Source organism: Chiloscyllium plagiosum, chromosome 10 (genome assembly GCF_004010195.1).
Source record: "Chiloscyllium plagiosum isolate BGI_BamShark_2017 chromosome 10, ASM401019v2, whole genome shotgun sequence".
In the NCBI taxonomy this organism is placed as follows: Eukaryota; Metazoa; Chordata; class Chondrichthyes; order Orectolobiformes; family Hemiscylliidae; genus Chiloscyllium; species Chiloscyllium plagiosum.
In genome coordinates this window covers 30,342,925-30,369,274 of record NC_057719.1, presented here as the reverse complement: position 1 = coordinate 30,369,274, position 26,350 = coordinate 30,342,925, and the positions used below count along the sequence as shown (strand labels likewise).

At 39.5% G+C, this 26,350-nt stretch overlaps 1 protein-coding gene across 9 annotated transcripts in view; it reads right to left on the bottom strand.

Moving 5' to 3' along the window:
* The window catches only part of eml5 (EMAP like 5), a 219,918-nt gene that overhangs the window by 7,879 nt on the left and 185,689 nt on the right, over positions 1–26,350 (bottom strand). For 4 of the 9 annotated variants that reach the window (XM_043697277.1, XM_043697281.1, XM_043697282.1 and 1 more), the window contains 9 exons: positions 24,828–24,848; positions 22,832–23,005; positions 22,365–22,573; positions 21,374–21,531; positions 7,264–7,378; positions 4,871–5,059; positions 4,092–4,264; positions 3,310–3,472; positions 1,489–1,592 (listed from right to left, as the gene is read on the bottom strand). In XM_043697277.1, the coding sequence (XP_043553212.1) occupies positions 1,489–1,592; positions 3,310–3,472; positions 4,092–4,264; positions 4,871–5,059; positions 7,264–7,378; positions 21,374–21,531; positions 22,365–22,573; positions 22,832–23,005; positions 24,828–24,848 (1,306 nt within the window). Of the gene's footprint in view, positions 1–1,488; positions 1,593–3,309; positions 3,473–4,091; positions 4,265–4,870; positions 5,060–7,263; positions 7,379–20,754; positions 20,826–21,373; positions 21,532–22,364; positions 22,574–22,831; positions 23,006–24,827; positions 24,849–26,350 lie in introns of those variants that run through there. The other 5 variants (XM_043697280.1, XM_043697284.1, XM_043697279.1 and 2 more) reach the window with 4 other exon arrangements.

The following is a 26,350-nucleotide window of genomic DNA, read 5'->3' as shown; positions in this document are numbered from 1 at the left end:
GAAGGATGTGGAAGCTTTGGAGAGGGTGCAGAGAAGGTTTACCAGGATGTTGCCTGGAATGGCGTGGAAGTCGTACGAGGATAGGTTGAGAGTTCTCGGCCTTTTCTCGTTGGAACGGCGAGGGATGAGGGGTGACTTGATAGAGGTTTATAAGATGATCAGAGGAATAGATAGAGTAGACAGTCAGAGACTTTTTCCCCGGGTACAACAGAGTGTTACAAGGGGACATAAATTTAAGGTGAAGGGTGGAAGGTATAGGGGAGATGTCAGGGGTGGGTTCTTTACCCAGAGAGTGGTGGGGGCATGGAATGCGCTGCCCGTGGGAGTGGTAGAGTCGGAATCATTGGCGACCTTTAAGCGGCATTTGGATAGGTACATGGATGGGTACTTAATCTAGGTTAGAAGTTCGGCACAACATCGTGGGCCGAAGGGCCTGTTCTGTGCTGTATTGTTCTATGTTCTATGTTAATTAACTTATGGGACATGGACATTGCTGGCTGGGCCAATATTTATGGCCCATCCCTAATTGCCCCTGAAGATGGTGGTGAATTTCCTTCTTGAACCACTACAGTCCATGTATTGTAGGTAGATGCCATTAAAGAGAAACTTTCAAGACTTTTATCAAATACATTGAAGGAAGACTGGTATCGTTGGTGGCTTGGAAAATAATTTGCAGGCAATTGTGTTCCCATGTCTCTGCTGCTCTAGTCTATCTAGATGGTAGTGATTTCTGCAGAGGATCTTGTAAATGGTACATACTGTTGCTACTTAACACCAGGGATGAAGGAACTGGAAGTTTGTAGATGTGGTCTCAGTCAAGCAGGCTGCTTTGTCCTGGATGGTGTCAAGTTTCTTGAGTGTTCTTGTACTTTCCTCATCCAGGCAAGTGGGAAGTATTCAATCACTCTCCTGACTTTAGATAATGGACATACTTTGGGGAGTAAGGAGGTGAATTACTCACTGCAAATTTCCAGTATTTGATTTGCACTGTAGCCTCTGTATTTACACAACTAGTCCAGCTTAGTTTCTACTCAAAGTTACCCCCAGAAGGTTTCAGTGATGATGATGATGCAATTAAATATCAAAGGGCCAATGGTTAGATTCTCACTTGTTAGAGTTGGTCATTACCTGGCACTTGCTTACCACTTGTCAATCCAAGCCTGGATGTTACCAGAACTGCTTTATTCGAAAGGATAAGATTTTGGACAGCATATGGAACAGTTCAAAATATATTTGGATGCTACAAGATGAGTTTGGCTTCTAACATTAGGATTAGAACTTTAATGTAACAAATGGATTCTCCCATCCTTTGTTTTTCTCCAAATTTGGTAACAGAAAAGTTTGCCTCAGCTATAGCAGTAGTCGGATACAACTATATCTAAAAACCCACATTTTGTAAGTGGACTACTACTAACTGTATTAGTGTCCCCTTTTTAAACCAGTGCATTAAAGATACAAAGTAAGAGCAACTTAAAAAGTTTTGTTCACCTGGTCCAAGTAGCCCATGTTATTCTTTCTATCTGAGACTGTTCAGTAACTTGCTTTCCCAAAGGCACCTCATACACCAGTCGTTTGTATGATCCAGTAGAAACCTGTAAAATTAGTAATCCTGACTTTCACACAGTAAACAGCAACATAAAAATGACAATCATTTGAATACTTTTGCTTAGATGATTGCACCAGAGAGTTATACAGCATGGAAACAGACCCTTCAGTCCAATTTGTCTATGCCAACCAGATAGCCTAAATTAATGGGTGGCACAGTGGCTCAATGGTTAGCACTGCTGCCTCATAGCACCAGGGACCCGGTTCGATTCCCAGCTGTCTGTGTGGAGTTTGCTCATTCTCCCCGTGTCTGCTTGGGTTTCCTCCAGGTGCTCCGGTTTCCTCTCACAGTTCAAAGGTCAGGTGAATTGGCCATGCGAAGTTGCACGTAATGTTAAGGTGCATTAGTCAGGGATAAATATAGGATGGGGGAATGGGTCTGAGTGTGTTGCTGTTCAGAGGGTCGGTGTGGACTTGTTGGGCCAAATGGCCTGTTTCCATATTGTAGGGAATCTAATCTAATCCAACCTAGATCCTTTTGCCAGCATTTGACCCATATCCCTCTTAAACCCTTCCTATTTATTTACCCATCAGGATGCCTTTTAAATGTTGTAATTGTACCAGCCTCTACCACTTCCTGTGGCAGCTTGTTCCATACATGCACCATCCTCTGTGTGAAAAAGCAGCCCCTCAGGTCCCTTTTAAATCTTTCCCCTCTCACCCTAAATCTACGCAGTTTAGTTTTGGACTCCCAAAATGGGATACCCTTGATAACAGAGTACACTTTATTTTATGGATGACAATACTGCAAGTATTATCCTATATATAAATTTTCCTTTGTCATGCAAGCTTGATACATTATGATTCAGGATGTGGTTGACATATGTTATATCTAGAGAAATAATGATTTTGGCTTTTAAATTTCATAAGATGTTATATTTAACAATTTCTTTATAAAACTACATTTTAAAACTGCAAGGTGATCGAGTGATTAAAAATGCTCAGAATATTACCTCAGTGGAGAATTATCTATTTCAAATTGCTTTAAAATGTCTTGTATTCAAATTAGATTGTTTCACATTATTTTAGTTTTTTTATTCATTAACAGAATAGTAGTACTCAGGCGACTGACTGTGTGGAGTTTGCACATTCTCCCCGTGTCTGCGTGGGTGTCCTCCGGGTGCTCGGGTTTCCTCCCACAGTCCAAACATGTGCAGGTCAGGTGAATTGGCCATGCTAAATTGCCCGTAGTGTTAGGTAAAGGGGTAAATGTAGGGTAATGGGTGGGTTGCGCTTCGGCGGGTCGTGTGGACTTGTTGTGCCGTAGGGCCTGTTTCCACACTGTAAGTAATCTAAAAAAAAAATCTACTGTTGGCAATGCCAGCAATTATTGAACATGTTGAAGGGATGCTGAATGGATGTACCTTCAGAACTGCTCTCTCACATAGTTTAGCAAGTGATTCAGAGTGAACCACATTGCTCTGGATCTGGAGTCACGTAGTGCAAACTGGATGAGGGTGGCAGATTCCTTTCCCCAAAGGATATTAATATACCAGCCATAACTCAATTACATGCTCTCCATTTTTGATACTATCTTTTCTATTAATTGCAATTTTGTTTCATTGTATTTTGGTGCCCTAGCTACTATGGTGGAACTTAATTTCTCCAAATCTGGGTCTAGGCATCTGCATCATCATCCCTTTAACATAACCAATATGGTACCATTCCTGTTGATCCTTAAAATAAAGAGAATGCAGTTAATACCTGGATGTAATTGCTGTCCGCGGAGAAGTCAATTTGGAGAACAAAGCTGGCAATATCTCGACAATAACTAATTCGATTTAGTGCTGGTCCTAATGTGAGGTCATAAAAGTCAATGGCATTCTCACATGTCCCCACAGCCAAATACTGAGAGCTAGGACTGAACCTAAACAAGACAGACATTTTAACAATCAAGTGTATCTTGTATAAAGATACAGTGCAGGAAAAATTAAAAACTCATGGAAATTTACAAAATGCTACCATAATTTTGAATAATTAAAACTTAAAGCTATCAAGTATTAAGATTTTTGTCTAACAGGTCCAAAGAGCGACCAATTGTGCAGAAACTGCAAGGTGATCCATCATATCTCCATTTCCAATGTATGAATATATAGAATAACTACCTATAGTTATTGCAATATTTCTGACACCTGGAAATTGGCTTATATAAATATACAGAGAAGGTGATCACCCCAAAATGCCATAATTTTATATTATTCATGTAATAGTTACTTTATACATATCAATTGGTGCACATTTTATTTTCCAATTAAAGATGAACAAAAATCAGATTGCACAATACAGTAAAACGCATTAAACATGACTTCCTTCTTATGATACAAATCTAACTATATTTCAGAGGTAGTTTTCAATTGTAAAGTGCTTTGGGACATCTGGAGACCATGAAAGGTACTACATAAGAACAAGTCTTTCTTTCTTAAAGATCAACAGTATTATTTCAAATTTAATGACTGGCATTCTTGAGTTTGTCCATGTTTGCTTACTTGATGTCTTGAATGGCAGATCTCCTGTCTCGTTTCTTGCCCCAGATTGTTAATGATGTCACCACAAGTATAATGAACTCGCCATTTTTCATACCAATCGCTACCATGTCTCCCTCTGGGCTGTAAGCAACTGTTCGAGCAGGGTGTCCCAAGTTTACTTTATTCAGCATCTTCTGTTACACATTTAAAAATAAGGGCTTAGAGCTGAAAATGCACATTAAAATGTCCTAATTTACTACCTAGTAGAATAGCTTTCTAATACATAAAAATGTTTCAATGCTTATTTTGCAGAGGGAATAAAAGTAACTTTCTTCATTCTTAAAATTCCAAAAGGCTTGTTTATCCACAAGGCTTGTTTCAGTTTTTAAGGAAATAGTACACGGCTCTCAATGTACCTTCAATACAGTTTGATACTATGTTGTTTCCCAATGCCATTGCTCTCTACATGTTTATGATTAAAACATTTTCCTCTGAAAATATTTGTTTCCAAATTCAAGCACGTTGGTGAAATCCTTTCCTGCATCTTTTTAAGAACAGTGAAACAATATAAAACTAGGAAATAATTTGTGGTTAAAATTTAGTATAAACAGTCATCTTTATGGTTTCTCTTAGAGCCTGTTTCTCTTATAATTATCAACTTTAATTACAAATAGCTTGCTCGTTCTGACAGCATTGTGGCAGTCACATATTGACACATGATCATAATGTTACTAACTACCAAAATAATTGCTTGGCAAAGTTCTTTTTAATAGCCATCATGTAATGTTGAACACACTTGCCTTTTCAGCAATGTCCCATAATCTAACAGTCCCATCTTCTGCTGCAGACAGAAAGATATCTTTAATAGGATGGGTTGAAAGACCCCAGATTGGTCCATCCATGTGATTGTTAATTAAAATGTTGCATGCAGCATTCTTCTCACCAACCTCGATGATCTCTGCATTTCTTGTTCCAACCAGAATTTTTCCCTATTAATAAAAAACTTTAAAAATTCACCATCGATATCTTTGAACTTAGTTATTACAGAATACAACATTTATGTATCTGTTATTCCTAATTTCTTACTGGTGTTCCAACATTGCATAACATAAAAATAAAAGGACAGCAATGATTTTAAATATGCATATACAGAGTAATTAATATCCACATTTTAATCAATACGAAGCTACATTTGTTAATGTTACAAATTACAAAATTGGAATGGATCCCTCCCAAAGTTGCTGCAATGGCGCCTCAGTGTGGTCCAGAGCATCCTGGAGGAGATTTAAAAAGATATATTTAAGATGTTGGTGATAGTGGCATGACATTTATCACCTATTACTAGTTATCCTAAGAAATTTGTAGTGACTGCTGCAGTCTTGTGATGAAGGTCTTCTCAACAATACTGGGTAGGAATTTTCAGGATATTGTTCCAGTGATTATGGAGAACTGATCATATCTGAATCATGAAAACGGAATAGTATACTGTTGGAGCTAATGGGATTCCCACAATGTGAGTGCTCTTGGTCTATTTGATGATAGGACTTGCATGGGAAACTTGTCCCTCAACACAAGTTGGACAGCACCACCTGCCTTAACAGAAATTCAACTGAATAACCACACTCTTCATCTACTGAGCAAAAACTTTGTTTCCCAGCCTCAAACACAGGCAGAGCTGCTGACATGTTCACTCTCATGAAACCAAAGCCTGATTATCCTCCCTGTTCCATTAAAGATTAGGATGACTATCCCCACAGCACTGCAAAAATTTAAAAGACCTTCTCTCAACTTCACTGAGAACAAACTTGCCCTGTTCCTTTCTTGTGTGAAGGACAAATCTTGCTGCCTATTGTTTAGAACAATTCCTGCCTCCTGTAAACAGTAATGCACCTCACCTGTTGGAGTTCAAGTCTACCACTTCCCCAGCTGCTGAAAAATAACACATTCAAAACCAACTAAGCACTATCCTCCATTCTCAAGTTCCTTATTCCCTTAATGCTATGAGAAAAGACAGTTGAAACTGGCCCTGGCCAGAGAGCAGATATTTCTATCACTTATTGGAAAATTGGCTGTGGCATAGGTTACATTTATATATTCTATTGTCTTTTTTCTCTTGTCCCATTACCTTCAACAAAATCAATAATGTTGTTGAGTGCCAGTTGATTAGTGGAGCAGGCATCACCAACGAATGAATAAATTAATAAAGGATAACCCAAGACCATATTTTGCAGGAATGGGGGATTTTGTGGCATACAGAGTTGATTAGACTTTACTCACATCCTTTGACAGAAAATGCTTTTGCACTGTGATCTTCTGGAAATGTGAGTTTATTATGAGATGGAAAAGCCATCAGGGACCAACAATGCCCGAAACCCCCTAGCCAATGAAATGTTAAGACCAACAGAGAAGGAGGATGTATTAGAATCACAAGGTACAGAGAGAGAAGTAAAGTAAACTGAGAAAAAGAAAAACAAAGCAAGAATAAGCCATTACAATAAAAATGTGACTTTTTAGTAACGTAAAACAAACAGAGGATTATACACAAACAAAATTCAACTGTTGACATAGTTCACTTCCTGATCCAGAGAGGTCAATTAGCAATGTATTACCAATTTTAAAATGTTGGTTCCAACCCTAACATTTCTGTGTTGAAAGTACTGGGTAATTAATGTGCAAATATAGTACCTGTACATATCTTAAATAACAGAGAAGCTGCGTGTCAGGTGCTGTTGCATGAAGCAAATGGAATAAAGGCATGAAGAGCAAGTGCTAGAGGTTCATCACTTACCAGTTCATCCCCTGCACTTGCTTGCCAGTTGTGTACTGAATGTATAACAGTAAGCACTGTCAACACAGCCTTAATTTCCTAATAAAATTTGTTCTATAAATTAGTAGAATAGCAGGTACCAAGTGATTTGATGCTATCCAAAACACTGACTTTTGTTGATATCCTTGTCAACTTACTTTTACAAGTTCCATGAGTGCTTAATTTTCAAGGCGTAAAGCAAGAAACTAAAAGTATCTAAATTTGAAAGTATTCACTCCCACTTCTTGAGTTAATACTTGGCTTATATCCAGTGCTGCATAGTTTCCTCAATTACATAGGAGTTCAAATGCAATGTGATATTGAGTCCCATTAGCTGATAAATCTCCTAACATATGAGCTTTGTTTTAACTAGTGCTATAGACATACCTTACATCTGCAAACTGAACGCACAGTGTCCATTGCTTGCCCAGTTTCCAATCTGAATGCACGACAACGTTTCAGTTCCTGATCCCACAACTTAACTGCTCCTCCTTCCTTTGACCTGATAAAACAAAATTATTGTCTTGGTTTCAAACATTTCTTTCTGGCACTAGTATATGTTCCAGTGTTCAAAGATGCAAATGTAAACAAATCCTATTTATATAGGATCACTATGCTTAGGAAAACATTATGATTTACTAATTAAGACAATTGATCTTAACTTCAGAAGTAAGGTGATTATGACTATCCTTCGCACCAAGGCAACAATAAGCTTTAGTTGTTATGATCCTTGGTGAGACCACCAAATTTATATGATGATCTGGTTAGGGACAAGTAGCATTTTTATTTTAAGTATACAAAACAGGAAATTCTAGGTAATTATTGTGAAAATTAAGCCACAAGATTCCATAGTTTTGAACAAAATAAACTTTACAATACATAGTGTTTTAATTTTTTTTATCAATCGACCATGCACACAATTTATTCATTAAAATCCAGAATTAACATGAGATGAACATGGGTTAGCCAATAAACTGTGGTCAAACATACAACAGAGCACATCAGATGGCAATACAGTCAAGACTAATCACATGAATTTTCAGCAACCCACGATCAAATCTGATTAAAATTGTTAACTCCTTTATGTGAGTTATCAAATATTCAAAAACCTAGCTTGTCAATGTCCCTAAACGCTGCTCCAACTTGGACTGCCTCAATGACAGTGAAAGCTGCCTCAACCATCTAATGGTTTAGTATCACCAGAGCTAACTCTCAGCTTCACAAAATAGTTCCTGGGATTTGAGTCTTAACCATCTCAGTAACACAGAGCCACCAGACAGCTTTTTAAAAACTTTTTTAAAAAAAATTCATTAATAGGATGTGGGTGATGCTGGGGTCAAAGGATAGTTATGAGTCAACCACGTTGTTGTGGATCTGGAATCACATTTCGGCCAGACCAGGTAAGAATGGCAGATTTCCTTCCTGAAAGGACATTTAGTGGACCAGACTTTTTTTTTCTTTAAATGACAATGTTTGCCATAGTCTTTTTGTTATTTCAGATTTTCATTGAATTGAAATTTCATCATCTGCCAATGGTGGGATTTGAACCCATGTCCTTAATTATTAATTTGGAGTTCTGGATTACCAGCCAATGAAGTTACCACTAGACCACTACTTCCCCTGACCTCTAAAGCTGGGACTTCTCCAGACGCCCAAACTACAGAGAGCTACCATGCAATTCCTGGTGTTTTAGTGACCTATTAAAATACACCCAGAGCGACCCATTCTTATTACTGGGCAGAATCAAATATAACTGGTGGTGGAACATCCTGTGCTTGTTTTACAGTCTCTGTGGTGCAAGCTTTCACACCACAGAAATCCAGAAAATTGATTTTACTGCAGTAGAATTGAAGTCAATAGAAAATCAGGGGAATCTCTTTACTGGCTGGAGTCATACTAAGCACAAAAGAAACGGGTTTGTGGTTGTCAGGGGCCAATTATTTCATCCTGAAAATGGAGTGGCTATGAGAGAGGCCTGGCTTGAAGAAGGGCAAGACTTGATTTTAAATATTCATGAATAAAAGTTGTTTGAAAAGATGGGAAAGGAGGAGGAGTGATGATATTGGTTAAAGAGATTATTGCAATGTTGCAGAGAGAGAGCCTCCCAGAGGGGTAATGGAAAGAATGCATGAGCTAAGAACAAAAAATGTGTAATTGTGATACTAGTTGGTTGACTATAAATTATACAAAGTAGAGAGGATGTAGATTAACAATTTTGTGAGGAAAGCACATAACAGTTACATTGGGGAACGTTAACTGAATACAGGCTAGGAAAGTGGTAGCAAAAATTGTAAAGGGCAGAAATAGAAGACTTTGATAATACTGCCTGATGCTCAGCGCCAATGACAGGATGACGAAGGGACAAGGGCCCTTGACTTCAACTCCAGTGCCCTTCATGAGGAGATAGGGTGGTGCCTGTAGCAACGAGCCAATAGAGGATAGACTCCAGCATAGTGGTTCAGTGGTTAGCACTGATGCCAGGCTCCTGGGTTCAATTCCACTCTTGGGCAACTGTGTGGAGTTTGCACGTTCTCCCCTGGTCTGCATGGGTTTCTGCCAGGTGCTCTGGTTTCCTCCCACAGTCCAAAGATGTGCCAGTTAGGTGGATTGGCCATGCTAAATTGCCCATAGTGTGCAGGCTAAATGGGTTAGCCGTGGGAAATTCAGGAGTAGAGGGATGAGTCTGGGTGGGATGGTCTTTGGAGGGTTATTGTGGACCCAATGGGCCGAATGGCCTGTTTCCACACTGTAGGGATTCTAGAAGTCTTTTCTCAGGAGACTTAGGAGGTGCCCAAACCCTCAGCCACCACCTGCAATCCAAAAATTAGGAGGGTAAAGCTGCAACTCAGCATGATACTCTTAGCAAGTCTAGGGCTGGTTCCCTCCACCCATTGTGACTTGGGACTTATTCTAGATTAAGGAAAAGAAAAAGAAAACCTTCTCTGGGCACACAGGTTATGTAAGCGACATTTCATTGTAAATACATTTTTTATTAGTAAACAGTAAACTTTATTAACCAGCACCTGTGGGACCAGGAGTCTGCTGGTTTATCAAATAATCAGATGTGTACATAACCGCAGTAAACCCTGACCAAACAAAGCTTCAAGACATCAACATCCATCAAAAATTCCATGTAAAGACATCAATATACCTCCTAAATTCAACTTTAAAAACACACAGTAAGTAATATAAATGTAATGCAGGAGCTATATACTGTTGTACTTATTTACAGAATAAAGAAGTACTAGAGTCAGAGATGTACAGCACGGAAACAGACCCTTATTTGAGATATATAATTTTTGTTAGTTTATTAAGAGTTCCAGTTGATAAAGTGCCAGTTACAAAAAGTTTACTGAGTCACCTTTTATCATTAGCTGTGTATGTCATTTTAATTGAAACAAGAAGAATTAAGGTACAGAGACTTGCCATCCTTAACACCACACAATGTTCTAACCCTGTCTGAACAATAGCTATCCTTTCCAAACTAGCAGGAAATTTTGTTATTATTGAATGAGGGGGTTTTGGATGTTGTGGAGATTTCCATCAGTTTGTATCCTTGTTAAACATAGGAAATATGTGAAAAGATCAAATGGTTAAGATATACTTGTAGTTGGGCTTATGTAGAGATGATGGCCGCAGCAGCATCAAAACATTTACAGTGAAATGTAACCTAATGCAAGAATTCCATTGTATAGGGTTCACACGTCGTCCTGCCTGACACTTCTTTGCTGTAGAACGCTGAAGAAGTTGTTCCTTCCAGAATATCCTCATTGTCTCATATACAATGCAGCACCTCTCAAAGGTCCTCATAATTCATCACAATGCCTTGACACATCCTCCAGTTGTATGCAGCAGAGAATCCAAGGATTAAAAGCAACATCCTGTGACTGGACGGGACTGCGATGAACCCCTCAGACATGACCTGCTTGGAACCTGATGTGCAGGAGACATACGTACCCCTATGATTCCATCTGTAAGAAAGTGTTACATTGTAGATACACTAGCATCATGACATGATAATCTGATCACCAAAACCAGTTTAGCAACACTACACTCTCATCTGCACAGTATTCCATGCAAAATGAGTGACTATGGCTCTCCTGCATATTCGCCACATCATGAGGGCAGTTGTAGCGAGCAGTCCAACAGCAGGCAGGTGCCCCACATCTGCTGGAGGTTGATGATGATTCTGGGCTTCCAAATGCATGCAAGTTTCATCCATTCATGTAGATGTACTTCTTGTAGTGGCCACAGGGACAAAGACTTCTGGGGATGACACCAGTGAGGCCTTGTGGGCAATTTCACAAGCAAAACAGCTCTTCGGTAATGTGATGCTAAGCAGTCACAGGACACAAATAACATTGAACAGCATCCTACTGACATTAGGATGTGGAGGCCTCTGACAAGGAAGCCAATGGGATGCCACTACATGGACATTATATATTGCCATAATTCAGATGTTTTAGTGCACAAATCTCTCACAGCAATATGAACTTCTCCCACCAACCCCAACTCCACATTTTAAAAAAAAGGCAGCATTGCCTTTAGGATCATGGGATAGGCATTTTCCAGGAGTAGAGGGATGAGTCTGGGTGGGATGGTCTTTGGAGGGTTATTGTGGACCCAATGGGCCGAATGGGACGTTTCCACACGTCCCTCATACGTGGCAAAGGAACCTTGAAAAGTGGGACTTCTTGCAACTGTTGTGACTCTTAAGTTCATCTGATGTTGTACTTCACAGCCTTAGTAAGATTAATTTGTAATGTTGAATAATATGAGTAAGCCAACTTATGGCCTGGAGTTTTAGTGACTTGCTGTGTCAAATTTGAGGTCCACCTATAGAATTAGGTGATAACAGATGACTTTCACCTGTACTGTGCAAATGTCTGGTTAATGCTATTGCCTCTTGAAGGGCCTCACATCGCTTAATAGTAATCTCACTCCCTCAGAGAGGGAGAGAAAAAAACTTACTCCAGCCACTCTGGGTATGGTGGCTGTCACTTTTCATTTCCATTTGACACTTGATTTGAATGACAATAGAAAACAACACCAATAACACTACACAGAGTGAAATGCAGGTTCAGTCTATCAACATAGGGTGGCCCTTCAAACTTTGATTTTCCTTTCTGCCCTGCCCTCCCTTACAACTTTATCAGCTTTACTCTTGCTCACATTCCACAAGATGCAAGATATAGGAGCAGAATTAGACCATTTGGCCCATCATGATTGCTTTACCATTTGATCATGACTGATATGTTTCTACAACCCCATTCTCCTGCCTTCTCCCATGATCTTTGATCCTCTTATTAATCAAGGGCCTATCTATTTCTGTCTTAAAGACATTCATTGACTTGAACTCCACAGCCTTCTATGGCAATGAGTTCCACAGATTCACCACTGTCTGGCTGAAGAAATTCCTCTTCATCTTAGTTCTAAAAGTTCATCCCTTCACACTGAGCCTATCCTCTTGGGTCCTAGTCTCTCCTACTAGTGGAAACATCTTCTCCACTTCTACCTTCTCTAGGCCTCTCAGTTTTTTGCAAGTTTCAATCAGATTCTCCCCCCAAGAACAGACCCAGAGGCCTCAACCTTCCTCATGTGACAAAGTCTTTCATCCCTGAGATCATTCATGTGAACCTCCTCTGGATCTCCTCCAATGCTAGCATATCCTTCCTTATGGGACAAAAAACAGTTCACAACATTCCAAATGCAGTCTGATCCGAGACTTATACAGCCTCAGCAGTACAACTCTGTTGGTGTATTCTAGCCATCTGGAAATGAATGCATTGCATTTGCCTTCCTAACTGCTAACTGAACTTGCATGTTAACCTTCAGAATTCTGAGCTAGGATTCCTAAGTCTCTTTGGCTTCAGATTTCTGAAGCCTTTCTTCATTTAGAAAGTTGTCTTTTCTATTCTTCCTACCAAAGTGCATAGCCTCATACTTCCCCACTTTGTATTCCATCTGCCACTTCTTTGCTCACTCTCCATGTCTGTCCAAGTCTTTCTGCTCCCCCAATACTACTGGTCCCTCCACCTATATTTCTGTCACCTACAAACTCATATTCTTCATCAGATTGTTAATGTATAATGTGAATTGTTGTGGCACCAATATGACCCCTGTGAAACTCCCCTATTCATTGGCTGCATCCTGAAAAAGATTCCTTTACCCTCACTCTCTGCCTTCTGCCAGTCAGCCAATCCTCTATTCTCGCCAGTACCTTGCCCCTAACACCATGGGCTCTTCTGTTATTTAGCAGTCCTCTGTGCAGCACCTTGTCAAAGGCCTTCTGGAAATCCAAATACATCATGTCCACTAACTCCTTTGTCTGACTTGCTTGTTACCTCAAAGAATCTAACAGATTTATCAGACATGATCTCCCTTGACTAAGGCATGCTAAGTCCTATTTTAGTGTGCACTTCAAAGAACTCTATAATCTCATCTTTAATAAGGGACTCTAAAATCTTACCAATAACCAGTGTTAGGCTAACCAGTCTCTAATTTCTTCTGCAATCCTCCCTTCTTAAACAGGTGTTCAATTGCCATTTCCACTCCGCTGGGACCTTCCCTGACTCCAGTGATTCCTGAAAGATCACCACCAATGCCTCCACAATCTCCTCAGATATCTCAGAGCCATAGGAGATATACAGCACAGAAACACACCCTTTGGTCCAACTCATCCATGCCAACCAGATATCCTAATCTATTTGCCAGCACTTGACCCATATCCCACTAAACCCTTCCTATTCATGTACCCATCCAGATGCCTTTTAAATGTTGTAATTGTACCAGCCTCTACCACTTCTCTGGCAGCTCATTCTATACACTCACCACACTTTGTGTGAAAAGGTTGCCCCTCAGGTCCCTTTTAAATCTTTCCCCTCTCACCCTAAACCTATGCCCTCCAGTTCTGGACTCACCCAAACCAGGGAAAATACCTTGTCTGTTTACCGTATCCATGCCCCTCATGAATCTCCTTCAAAACCCTGGGGTGTAATCAATCTGGTCCAGGTGATTTATCCACTTTCAGATCTTTAAGCTTCCCCAGTTCCATCTCCGTAATGATGACCATTGCCCTCATTTCTGCCCCCGAATCTCGAAGCTGATATGTTACTGGCGTCTTCCACTGTGAAGATTGATGCAAAGTATCCATTTAGTTTCACCACTATTTCTTTTCACCATTTCTTCAGCCTCATTTCCAGTAGTCCAACATCCACTTTTGCCATTCTCTTACCTCTCATATACCTAAAACTTGCACAATCTACTTTTACATTACTAGCTATCTTACCCTCATATTTCACCTTCTTCCCTTAATTTTTTTTTGTTGTTGTCCTTTGCTGGTTTTTAAAGACTTCCCAATCCTCTGGTTTTCCATTAATTTTCACACATTATATGCGTTTTCCTTGGTTTTTATGCTGTCCCTGTTTTCCCTTGTCAGCCATGGTTGCCTTATCCTACCCTTAGTATGATTCTTCATTCTTGGGATACATTTCTGCTGTGCCTCCCAAATTTACTCCAGAATCTTCCCATTAATTCCCAGATCGTTTGCAATGGACCAGCAGGACTGACTATGGCTCTCTTCCCGGACTCTGGACTCAGATTATGTCCAAACACCTAGAGTCATAGAGCTGTACAGCATGCAAACAGACCCTTTGGTCCAACTCATCAATGCTGACCCAAATTTATCTAGTCCCATTTGCCAGCACTTAGCCTATACCCCTCTAAATTCTTCATATTCATACACCCAACCACAAGCCTTTTAAGTGCTGCAAGTGTACCAGCTTCCACCACTTCCTCTGGCAGTTCATTCCATACATGCACAACCATGCAGGAATCTTTTGCCCCTTAGGTCCCCTTTACATCTTTTCCCCTCTCACCTTAACCCTATGCCTCCCACCGTGGGGAAAAGACCTCAACTATTCTCCTTATCCATGCCCCTCATGATTTTATAAATCTCTATAAGGTCACCCCTAAGCCTGTGACATTCCAGGGAAAATAGCCCCAGCCTATTTAGCCTCTTCCTATAGCTCAAACCCTCTAACCCTGGCAACATCCTTGTAAATACTTTCTGAACCCTTTCAAGCTTCACAACATCCTTCCTATTGTAGGCAGTATTCCAAAAGTGGCCTAACCAATGTCCTATACAGCCACAACATGACCTCCCAACTCCTATACTAGATTCTGTGGCCAATAAAGGAAAGCATACCAAACACCACCTTCACTATCATATCTGCATGTGACTCCACTTTCAAGGAGCTATGAACTTGCGCTCTGTTACGACATGGGGTAAATAGTCCTGCTTAATTTAAAACAGCAACACAGAAAAGATTTATCCCATGCGGTAATCTGTGAAAATTCAAGAGGTCAGGAACTATTTAAAGTAAAAATTAACAATTTTATTTTTTAAAGTATAACAGAGAATAATTAACTAACAACCATTTACAACTCCTTCCTCTAACATATCTTTTACTTTCCCCTTCTACAATATAGTCCAATATGACCTCCTGATTAAGATTTACAAAACAAAACTTCTTATCTTGATATCAGGCAGCTTTCAGTTTTCTCTGTATTTCAGTCTTCTTTTCTTCTTGGGGATTCTGCTTCACAGGTTACTGATCAATAAAGGTCCCTTTAAGAGAGCTATTTTTCTGGGCAGTGTGCAGATGTTGTTGGCTTGGCAGTTCTCCTCCCGACTGTTCAATTTTCCCCAGTCTTATACCCCCAAAGCATCGGATTGTGTCATTGGCTTTTATGATTGTCAATATACTAAATTCAAACTTGATTGGAGTTTGATATTTGTTTTGGAGTATACTTAAACTGATTGGCCTAATTCAAATCTGTTTTTGTCTCCAGGCAACTAACTACACTAGCTACACCAGTAGCTGGACCACATGTTTCCATTGTGCCTTATTGAGAACACTTGGTGCTGACACTGCTAGCTGTTAACTCTCTCAAAAGATACAGTACATCCATATCTTCATAACAACTCCAAGGTCTCTTTGTTCAGCAACACTACCCCAGGCCTAATGATTAAATGTAGAAGTCCTGCCCTGTTTTGCCTTTCTAAAATGCAGCACCTCACATTTATCTAAATTAAACTCCATCTGCCACTCCACGGCTCATTGGTCCATCTGATCAAGGTCCCATTGTACTCTGAAACTTCTTTGCTGTCCAGTACACCTGCAATTTTGGTGTCATCTGCAAACTTATTAACTGTACCTCCTAGGTTCACACCCCAATCATTTACATAAATGATAAAAAGCAATGGACCCAGCACCGATCCTTGTGGTTCACCGCTGGTCACAGGCCTCCAGTCTGAAAAGCAACCCTCCACCACCACCCTCTGCCTTCTACCTTCGAGCTAGTTCTGTATCCAAATGGCTAGTTCTCCCTGTATTCCATGTGATCTAATTTTGCTAACCAGTCTACCATGAGGAAATTTGTTGAATGCCTTACTGAAATCCCTATAGGAGAAAGTGAGGACTGCAAATGCTGGAGATCAGAATCGAGAGTGTGGTGCTGGAAAAGCGCAGCAGATCAGGCAGCATCCAAGAAGTAGGAAAATCGATGTTTCAGGCATAAGCCCTTCATCAGGAATTCCTGAAGGGCTTATGCCCGAAACGTTAATTCTCCCGCTCCTCAGATGTTGCCTGATCTGTTGTGCTTATCCAGCACCACACTTTCAACACTGAAATCCATATAGATCACGTCCACCACTTTACCCTTATCAATCCTCTTCATTACATCTTCAAAAAGCTCAATCAAGTTAGTGAGACATTATTTCCCACGCACAAAGCCATGTTGACAATGCCTAATCAGTCCTTGCCTTTCTAAATCCTGTCCCGCAGGATTTCCTCCAACAATTTGTCCACCACCGATGTCAGGCTCACCAGTCTGTAGTTCCCTGGCTTTTCCTTACCAAATTTCTTAAATAGTGATACATTAGCCAACCTCCAATCTTCTGGTACTTCACCTGTGGCTATTGATGATTCAAATATCTCAGCAAGGGGCCCAGCAATCACTATCCTAGTTTACTAGAGATCTTTGGGTACACCTGATCAGATTCCAGGGATGTATTCAACTTAATGCATCTTAAGACGTCCAGCATGTCTTCCTCTGTAGCATGGACATTTTTCAATATATCGCCATTTCCCATGTTCTATATCTTCCATGTCTTTCTCCATTGTAAAAACTGATGCAAAATACTCAGTTAGTATCTCCCCCATCTCCTGCAGTTCTACACATAGGCTGATCGTTAAGGGGCCCTATTCTCTCCCTTATTCTTTTTTTGTGGTTAGTGTATTTGTAGAATCCTTTTGGATTCTCCATAACTCTATTTGCCAAAGCTATCTCATATCCTAGCAGGATCATGCAGTCTCTTGACTCTCGTTATCTCACTTTTGAAGACTTTTCAATTTCCAGCCATCCCTTTGCCTACAAACATTTGTCTCCTGGACTAATGTCAGACAACATTCTTGACTTACAGTTCTGATTGAAGACCATCTCTCTTAATATGGCTGAGGACTACTCTGCTGAGACTGTGTGTCATGGCTTTGTTTGAAGATCATTCAGCGTTTTTGCCATGGAAGGTGCTGCTACATATTGTAGGTGCGAGACTGAAATAGTATGGGGCCATGCACAAACATGTCCACCCCCTTGACTGATCACTGCTGACAACCATGACAGACCACCTGATTTTGTGTCTGTGCTAAAAGCCTTGACAATGCAGAGACCTAATTAAGCATGAAGTGAACGAGTGCTAATGATACTGCGATGCACCCTGCTTAAAACCAGGAGATGGCTGCTTACCACAAAGTGGTCCAGCAGCTGCAGAATTCCAATGCAAGATGTTGATACACTCCACAAAGTATGGGACAGAAGTGAATAACAGTATTCTAAGTGAGTATTCAATAACAATACTGTGAGGCTGCTGTGTGTCCAATGTCATATTCCTGTAAAGTGGCAGTGGTGTTAGGGCTTCTGAGCCTAGGGTTCAACTGCTCTGATTACTTTTCCTTTCCTTTTTGGTAAAGAGCTTGGTTGCAGCAACGGCATTGGCGGGTATGCCCAGCAGCACGGACTTGAGTAGGCCCCAGCAGCATGAACTCGTGGCGCTGTTGTCAGAGGCAGGTTTGGGCTCCCGGAGGCTTCTGCATCATCGAGGTGGTTCTAGCCCCAACTCATGGTTGTTGCTGCAGAGACGAGTCTGGGGTTCCTGGTGACAGCTGGCGGAGGCGAGTTTGGGCCCAATACGAGATGCGTTGTATCGGCAAAGTGGAACCAAAGTGGACTCATGGCGGCAGTGGAGTAGAGTTTGGGCCGTTGCAGTACCCGGCAGCATCCGTGGAGTCTACATTGGCAATGTTCATTGAGCACTCAATAGTGGTGAGGGCATCGGTGGAGGCAAGATGGTGCCAAAGAGTTTCCAGTGGCACTTTCATTCCAGTGGCAGGACTTGAAAGGGACGTGTGGCTGTCCACCAGGTTGATGGCCCATGATGGAGCACTTAAAAAGCAGGACTTTAAAGTTGAACACTCTTCCTTTATTTCTACATTTTTCTGCCTTTATATTCTACGTTTTGGTTTATTTTTCTTTGTTTTAAGATGGTGCCAGAGAGTGGCAACACTATACAACATTTCACTCTGGTCTTGTAACAAGATGCACATGACAATAAATAAATCAAATAAAAGTCTTCATGGGCGGAGTTTGCCAGCAGTAACTGCTCATGCACTAGAAACTTCTAGATGAATAATAATTAATTGAGAGAATGCCAAATTCAAGAGTAAGAATTGATCCAGGTCAAATAAATTGGAATCAAAAAGGCTTGAGCTGACAAGTGGAAAGTAATATTCATGCCACATAAATGCCAGGCGATGACCATCTCCAATAAGACACAATCTAATCACTGCCCCTTGACAATCAATGGTGTTACCATCACTGAACACGCCATTATCAACAGCCTTGGGATTACTATTGATCAGAAACTCAACTGGACTCATCATATAAACAAAGAATGTCTCCAAGCTGGCAACGGAGTAGGTCTTCTGAGCCAAAGCTCGATTGCTCCATCCTTTTTTTCATCATCCTTCCCTCTCTTTTTCTTTTTTCGCTTACATCCTTGGGCAGCGTTAGCAATGTCTGGGGTGAAAGCCAGCATGGACTCCCGGGCTCAGTGGGCAGTCAGATACCCCACTCGGATACCTCCCTCCACCCAGCCTCACCGTGCACTCGGATCACACTCCCCTCTCGGGAGGCACTCAGAAACCTCGCCTATCTCCCCCAACTTCACCGTGCACTCGAACCCCACTCAGAGCCCAACCCCTATCCAGCTTCAGCATGCACCCAGCCCACAACCCCAGCCTCAGCGTGCACTTGAACACCATCCCTCCCCAGCTTGGCATGCACTCAGACCACAACACCCTACCCAGCCTCAGCATGCACTTGGAGCCCCTAACCCCCCGGGCCTCAGTGTGCACTCGGACCACACCCCACCTGGCATGCACTCAAACCCCCCCCCCACCAACACGGCATGCACTCAGCCCCCACTCCCGGCCTCAGGGTGCCCTCGGATCCGCCGCCCCCCCCCCATCCTCCCACCTTGGCATTCACTTGGATCCTGCTCCCTGCCTCAAGGTGAAGCCCAGCACCATCTGGGTTGGAAGGCTTAATATTCTAAACTCTTATTTCTCTAATTTTCTAATTTATTTCTGGAGTTTTTTTTTCTTCATTTTTATAATTCTTTCCCCCCTCAGAGTTTTTACTTAAGATTCTGTACCTAAATACCTTGGTAACTAAGATGGCGCCATAAGTGGCAATTTGTAAACTTTTCAGTGTACTCATGTGAATGTGTGTGACAATAAAGCTCATTCTTATTCTTCTCGTGAAAGCAGATCAGAGGCTGTCAATACTGTGGTGAGTAATTCATCTCCTAACTTGTCAAAGTCAGTCCACTGTCTATAAGGCACAAGTCAGGAGTGTGATGAATTCCCCATTCTGGATTAATGCAGCTCCAACACTCAAGACATTTTAGACGAGTCAGGACAATGCAAATCCCCTGGTTGACACCACAGTCACATGTATCCACTCCCCTCACCACTGATGCTCAGTATCAGCAGAGTGTACTATCTAAAGATGTGTTGCAGAAATTCAGAAACTCAGACAGCACCTACCAAACCCATGACCACTTCCATCTAGCAGGACAAGGACAGCAGAGACATGGGAACACCACCACCTGCAAGTTTCCCTGCAAGTCGCTCACCCATCCTGACTTGGAAATATATCATCATTCCTTCACTGTCACTAGGTCAAAATCCTGGAATTCCCTCCCTAAGGGCATTGTGGGTCAACATGCAGCATGTGAACTGCAGCGGTTCAGGATGGCAGCTCAACACCACTTTCTCAAGAGCAAATAGGGACAGGCAATAAAATGTTCACATTCCACAAGCGAAAAAAAATGTAGGCAATCCAATCTAGAGCTCCTCGATGATAAGAGAGATAAAGATTGAAGAAGAAAGCATGTACTCATGACAAATGTCAGGTGATCGTACAATGAAGAAACAGGCAGAATATAAAAAGGTCAGGGGCAAGTGGAAAAACAAAGACAAAGTGTTAAAAAGAGACCTCCAGTTAATGCAAAAGATAGTTCCAAAAAAATCCTATCAGCATCTAAATAGGGAAAGGGTGGTAAAAGATGGAGTAGGGCCAATTAGGGACTGAAAAGGTAATTTATACATCGAGGGACGGACTGTAGCTAAGGTATTAAATTAATACTTTGCATATGTCATTACAAGGAAGGTGATAGTACCCAGTCTACTCTACATTCATGTTATATTTCTCATGTTGCTCAAACATCCCATACCATTGTTGTTCAGAACTTACATATGGAGTGGGAGAGATAGTGCTGCAACCTTCTGCTCATCTTTACACACCTCTGTGAAACTCCTGCAGTCCTGTGGGAGAAACAGGACATTTTGTGTTCTCCTAAAATGCTTGCATACATACTGCTTCATATATAATGATGCTTGTCCCCAGTTAAGGTGCCTTAAGCCTTTAAATCCTTCACTGGACTTATTTTATACCTTCTCAGAGATATTTTTATACTGTAGGCCCCAAAATATGCTTGGGGACAGAGCATTCCGCCCTACCTTGTCATAATTTTGAAATGATCAGGTAAATAGAAGTCTCAATTTCTGCTTGTTTTTGATTCAACAAAAGTCATTGGTGTTGTGAGGCTGCCAAAATGATTCACATTTCCCTAACCTTAGTGAAGTTAATGAACTGTATCCATACGCTGCAGAAAGATATACAGCTGGGACCATTTTATACAAACCAGAGTTGTACAATAAAAGCAGATAACATGTTTAAAATTAATTTAGCCAGTCTCAACAACAGACGTGAATATGTAAATCTTGTACATTTCAAAGTATAAGTGGTCATCGCTACTTTCTTTTCAGACTAAACATGTAGAAATGAGTTTTTAATGTATATTTTTACTCACGGTCTTTCTTTGCCGCCTGTTACAATCAGGCCATCTCGTAACGTGGTGTACATTGTGAAAACAGGCCCGTTATGTGCTTTGGCTACAATTCGGACCAGAAGATGCTCTCTCCAAACATAAACGTCTCCACTGATTGTACCCGTAAATGTCAAATTATTCTGCAAGAAGACAGATTGGTTTTAATGTAGTGACTGAAAATAAAATGTGGTATAGGGTGCAGGATTTATATATATATATAAAGATATAATATATTTAATATCATTTATTTTAAGTTTGGGATTTCAAATTAATGACATATTGTCTATCGCAATCTGCGTCTGAAGAGTTTAATAACTAACTTGAGTATTTCTGTTGCCAATGGTGATTTCTTACAAAATAGTTTGAGAGCGCTAGCCTTCAATAATATTGGAGTTTTGTGTATGTTAGGCATGTTAACAACGGAGCAAGATAAACAATGTACATCAAGGTTTCTGTTAGAAATTTCTGGACCTGATATTTTTAAGCTTGGGGAAGTATCATAATGCAGAGAGGAAGACCTTTCAGTTTTAGGCAGTTCTGCTGAAATTCTTGGATGAAAATCAAAGTATGAAACAATGATCCTGAGAAAGGGAGAAGATGGTTACATTTGTTAACACTAAATTAGCTTAGAGTAAGGGGTCTAGTGACAGTCCTCAGCCAGAAATGTTTGGATAAAAACCCTGAAGACATTATTTGAAGCTTAGAACATTTAAACTCTCGTGTGTGAAAGTTCCAGGAAAAGATTATCAATTTTCCAGACTGGAAGTTGAAATCATTGTTAACTAAAGCATATTTTGAAGTGTTAGAAAGAGAGATTTTTAGTCTGATGTAAGTGTTGTACATGGGATGCTTTTGACTACTACAAGATCAATAAAAGATCTACTTTTGATCTGATTCCACTTTAAAGTAAACTCTAATGTGTCAGTACAAGTATATGCCATTCCAGCATCAATTTTATTGTCAAAGCACTTACAGCTCCAAAAGCTACAGCGAGCATTGTTTGCATCCTAGCATCTTCGATGGAACCTAAGTTGCCTTTTTTGCTCTGTAAAGCTTTGCCAGCAAAAGTCCAAAACCGCACATGTTTCATTCCCACTGATACAAATTGAGTGTCTGAATCAGGCCTGAATTCTGCAACAAAAATTCTCTTGGTGTGACCACTTTTACTGGCAACTTTGGTACCTAGAGAAATGAAACAGGTAAAGAAGATACAAATGGAAGTCTGAAATATATTTCAATTTGCAATTAGCAGACTATAAGTTTTAATATTTAAACTTTGGCATTTAAAAATTTGACAGTATGTTAATATAGCCACTTGAAATGTATTCTTCTGTTAACTTTCTTTCAATTCAAAAATTGTTGTTCTGCTGACTCATGAAAATGTAGTGAACAAAGGTATCTGGAACTATAATTTATGTCTAACCTCTAGTTTCACCTCACCTTCTTGCCACCTCCAGACAGTAATGGTGTATTGAGGGTCTAGCCCGACTGAAAGGAGCAGTTTGCCCGTGGCACTAAAACTGACACAGCAGACACCCTTTGAATGGTAACAACGGAGCACAGAATGTGTTTGTTTGGTTGTGGCATCCCAAATATGGATCAATGGGGCAGTACCTGAGAAAAGAACACCACAATCAGCTCTAAAATCTACAGGCTGATTCCAATTATTTGTGTCATTGCAAGGAATTATTATTCTATCCTCATCTTCAGATCCAGAATAATTAATTTTTGAAGTGACTGTGTATGATGATTTGATATAATAATAGTTGAACAAACTTTGCAATTAACATAGTAAACACAAATACTAATTTTCTAAAATTAAGATGTTTAACTCTTCAGTTTGAACCATTTTATGTTTCAGTTCCTAAGCTGTACAATTAAAGTTTTGTACTTGAATATTTTACTACATTAAATATCACGGCAATACTCATTAAGAAAGTATACCTATCATGCAAGTTTGTTTCCCTTATTTTTAGATTATCTTATGTTTGCATATTTATACATGCTTTATGAAATTTCAAATCTTGAAATGCTGCTCCTGTTTTTAGCACCAGAAATCGTGCAATAAGCAAACTAAATGCAACATTGGACTTAGAAGTGATTTTGATGTAGTGATACTTTTGCATGATTGCTTAGATAACATGTGATGTATTTCATTATTTGTATCATAGGTTCTATCAACGGTTTAACTAGAACGAGCATCTCAGTTCAATAATTTATAAGTAACGTGTTGGTATTCAGTTTACACAGTGAACAGGAAAGTGCAGAGTTTGTTAAAGCATTGACTGACTGCAGCCAAGAGGAATATGAGAGTCATTAGCCAATGACCCTTGAAGAATTAGCAAGTTTCATTACACCAAATAATAGGAAATTTTATACCCTAAAGTTTGTTTTGATCAACATTCTCCAACATCATCCTGTTTTTGAGTTCTCCACTGCACGCTGACTTACAGTTCCCAATTCAAAGCTTCTGGATTGCATGGAATATAAGCGATGTTCCTTGCAACATAGTGAACAGCTATTGATAGTAGACTATGCAGTGATACACAAATCATTCAATTATATACCGTTATGGATGTCTATTCTTTACTGTCTTACTATTTTATATACATATAGAAATACAAAGCAATTTCAATATCAGTAGGCACAACAAATTGTGTTTATAAAGTATTTTTAACATCCCAAGGCATTCACAAAAGGCAATGATATTTTAGTTTTGATTCAAAGGTCTAGTTGTCTGTTGCATAGCATTTGTTAATACTCAAATTAATTCTTAAATTATGTGATAGACAATTTTCAAATTTCCTTTTGATGTATTTTTAAAAAATGAAACTACATAATCCTTCAAAATCTGTTTTGATTTATCAGCTTAACAGCAATAATTTATTGAAAAAAAACTCATTAAAAACATATTACTATCTGTTTTTTAAATGGAAAATGAATATAGTATTCACTAATAATAAGACAAATGACATTAGCTTCCAAAGATACCAGTGTAATTATATTTATTGGTTTTTAAATCATGGAAGCCATTATTGGCAATTAACCAATCCAACCAAAATATACAGAAACATTGAAAACAGGAACAGAGGTAGGCCATTGGGCCCAATGAGTCTGCTCCACTATTCAATGGATCAAGGCTGATCATCCCGCTCAGTATTCTATTCCCGCTTTCTTTCCATATCTTTTCTATATCTAATTCGTTCTTGAAAACATTCAATGGTTTGGCCTCTATCACTTTTCGTGGCAGAGATTCCCACAGGCTCTCCACTCTCTGGGTGAAGATATTTCTCCTCTCGTGAATGTTTCTTGGGCATACAATCTTAACAGGCATAATCTGTTGCATCTTGGGAATATTATTTATCATAGAAATATAGGTTACATTCCACAATGAATCTGAAATGAAGGACGTAGGCCAAATATTTTAATTTCTTACCTGACATATCAGAAGAATCACCTTTAAGTTATATCACAGCCAAGGACAGAAACAAAGTACAATACAAAAAAAAACAAAAATAACAAAAAAGCACAGTTAGAGTGAAACATTCAGTAAGTACTGGTAAATATTGAAAAGTATGCCTTTACAATAAGCTGTATCAATTGAAATAGTTTAAAATTAATGTTGCTCTTTCTGGATATCTATCAGTACTTAAAAATATAGATTAAAATCAAAACACCAAAATGTTTACAGTAAACAGATGTCAGCTCCACATGCAGGTCTGTGAACATTTTTTTATTGCAGGTTTTATGCATGCTACCATATTCCTGGATATCCTTTTATTTCAATAAATAATTTCCATGACATTTTTGGGTATAAAAATTGTAACAAAGTTGTTTAATTTTTCAAGATGAAGTTGCATTACTGTGTCAGAATCTCAGAATAAATGATACGTCATCTGGAGCTGAGATGGGTGAAATTTCTTCAAGGAGTTGTCAATCTTTGGAATTCTCGACCTGGGAGACTTGTGGATGCTCAGTCATCGATTATATTAAAGATGGAGATCAACAGTTTCTTGACTAGTAAGGGATGCAGAAAAAGCATGGGAAAATACAATTGAGATGAAAGATCAGCCATTTATCTTGCCAAATGGCAGAATAGGCTCAAATGACCTACTCCAGCTATTTCGCATTGCAGCTAGGCCAATAGAAGTGATCCAGTAGACAATCAGAATAAACTCAGATTGTGGTATAACTCTAGGAAAGAAATCTATATGAATTAATTATCTTATATTTGACTGTGTTTTATGATTGACAAACAAAAAATATGGGTGGCTCCATTTTACTGCCATCAACTTTGCATGTACATGACACCATGCAAACAGCTAATCCTCCTATGCTTTGATAATATGCATTTCACATTTAGCAACAAGCCAGCCAAATCACTTGGAAAGCAGAGAAATGTATCATTCTTGCAGTTATGTAATAAGCAAATAAGAAACACTTACAAAAGCTTAATAAAATATTCAAAAAGCCTTTTTAAAATTAGTTTGGATTAAAAGACCATGATAAACAGCATTCATTTTAAAGTTGATTTGATCTTTCAGGTCAAGGAAGTGGACTAGAAACATTGTTTGAAAGAGGACAGGTCAATTCTGCTTCTGGTACACTGAAACTCTCCAGTGAAACTGATTAAAATTTAAGACGATGTTGAAGCTAAAATAAGGAAGATACAAATGTATAGAGTGCAATTTTTCTGACTAGTTCGAGAATTCAAAAGATGTTACTTCAGCTCATTGTAATGAATGAAATTACTCACATTTTAAAGTGATGGGAGAGACTTTCTCCAGTTGTAACAAAAACAAAAATGCATTTTCCATAGATTTGTATAAAACTTTATTACAAATAAATGGGAATAATTTGTAGTTGGGTTACAAATTCTAGAAGAATACTAAAAGAAGTTTAAATTGGAGAAATGAATAAATAAGTGTGATATTAGTTTGTATTAATATGGAGATGAAG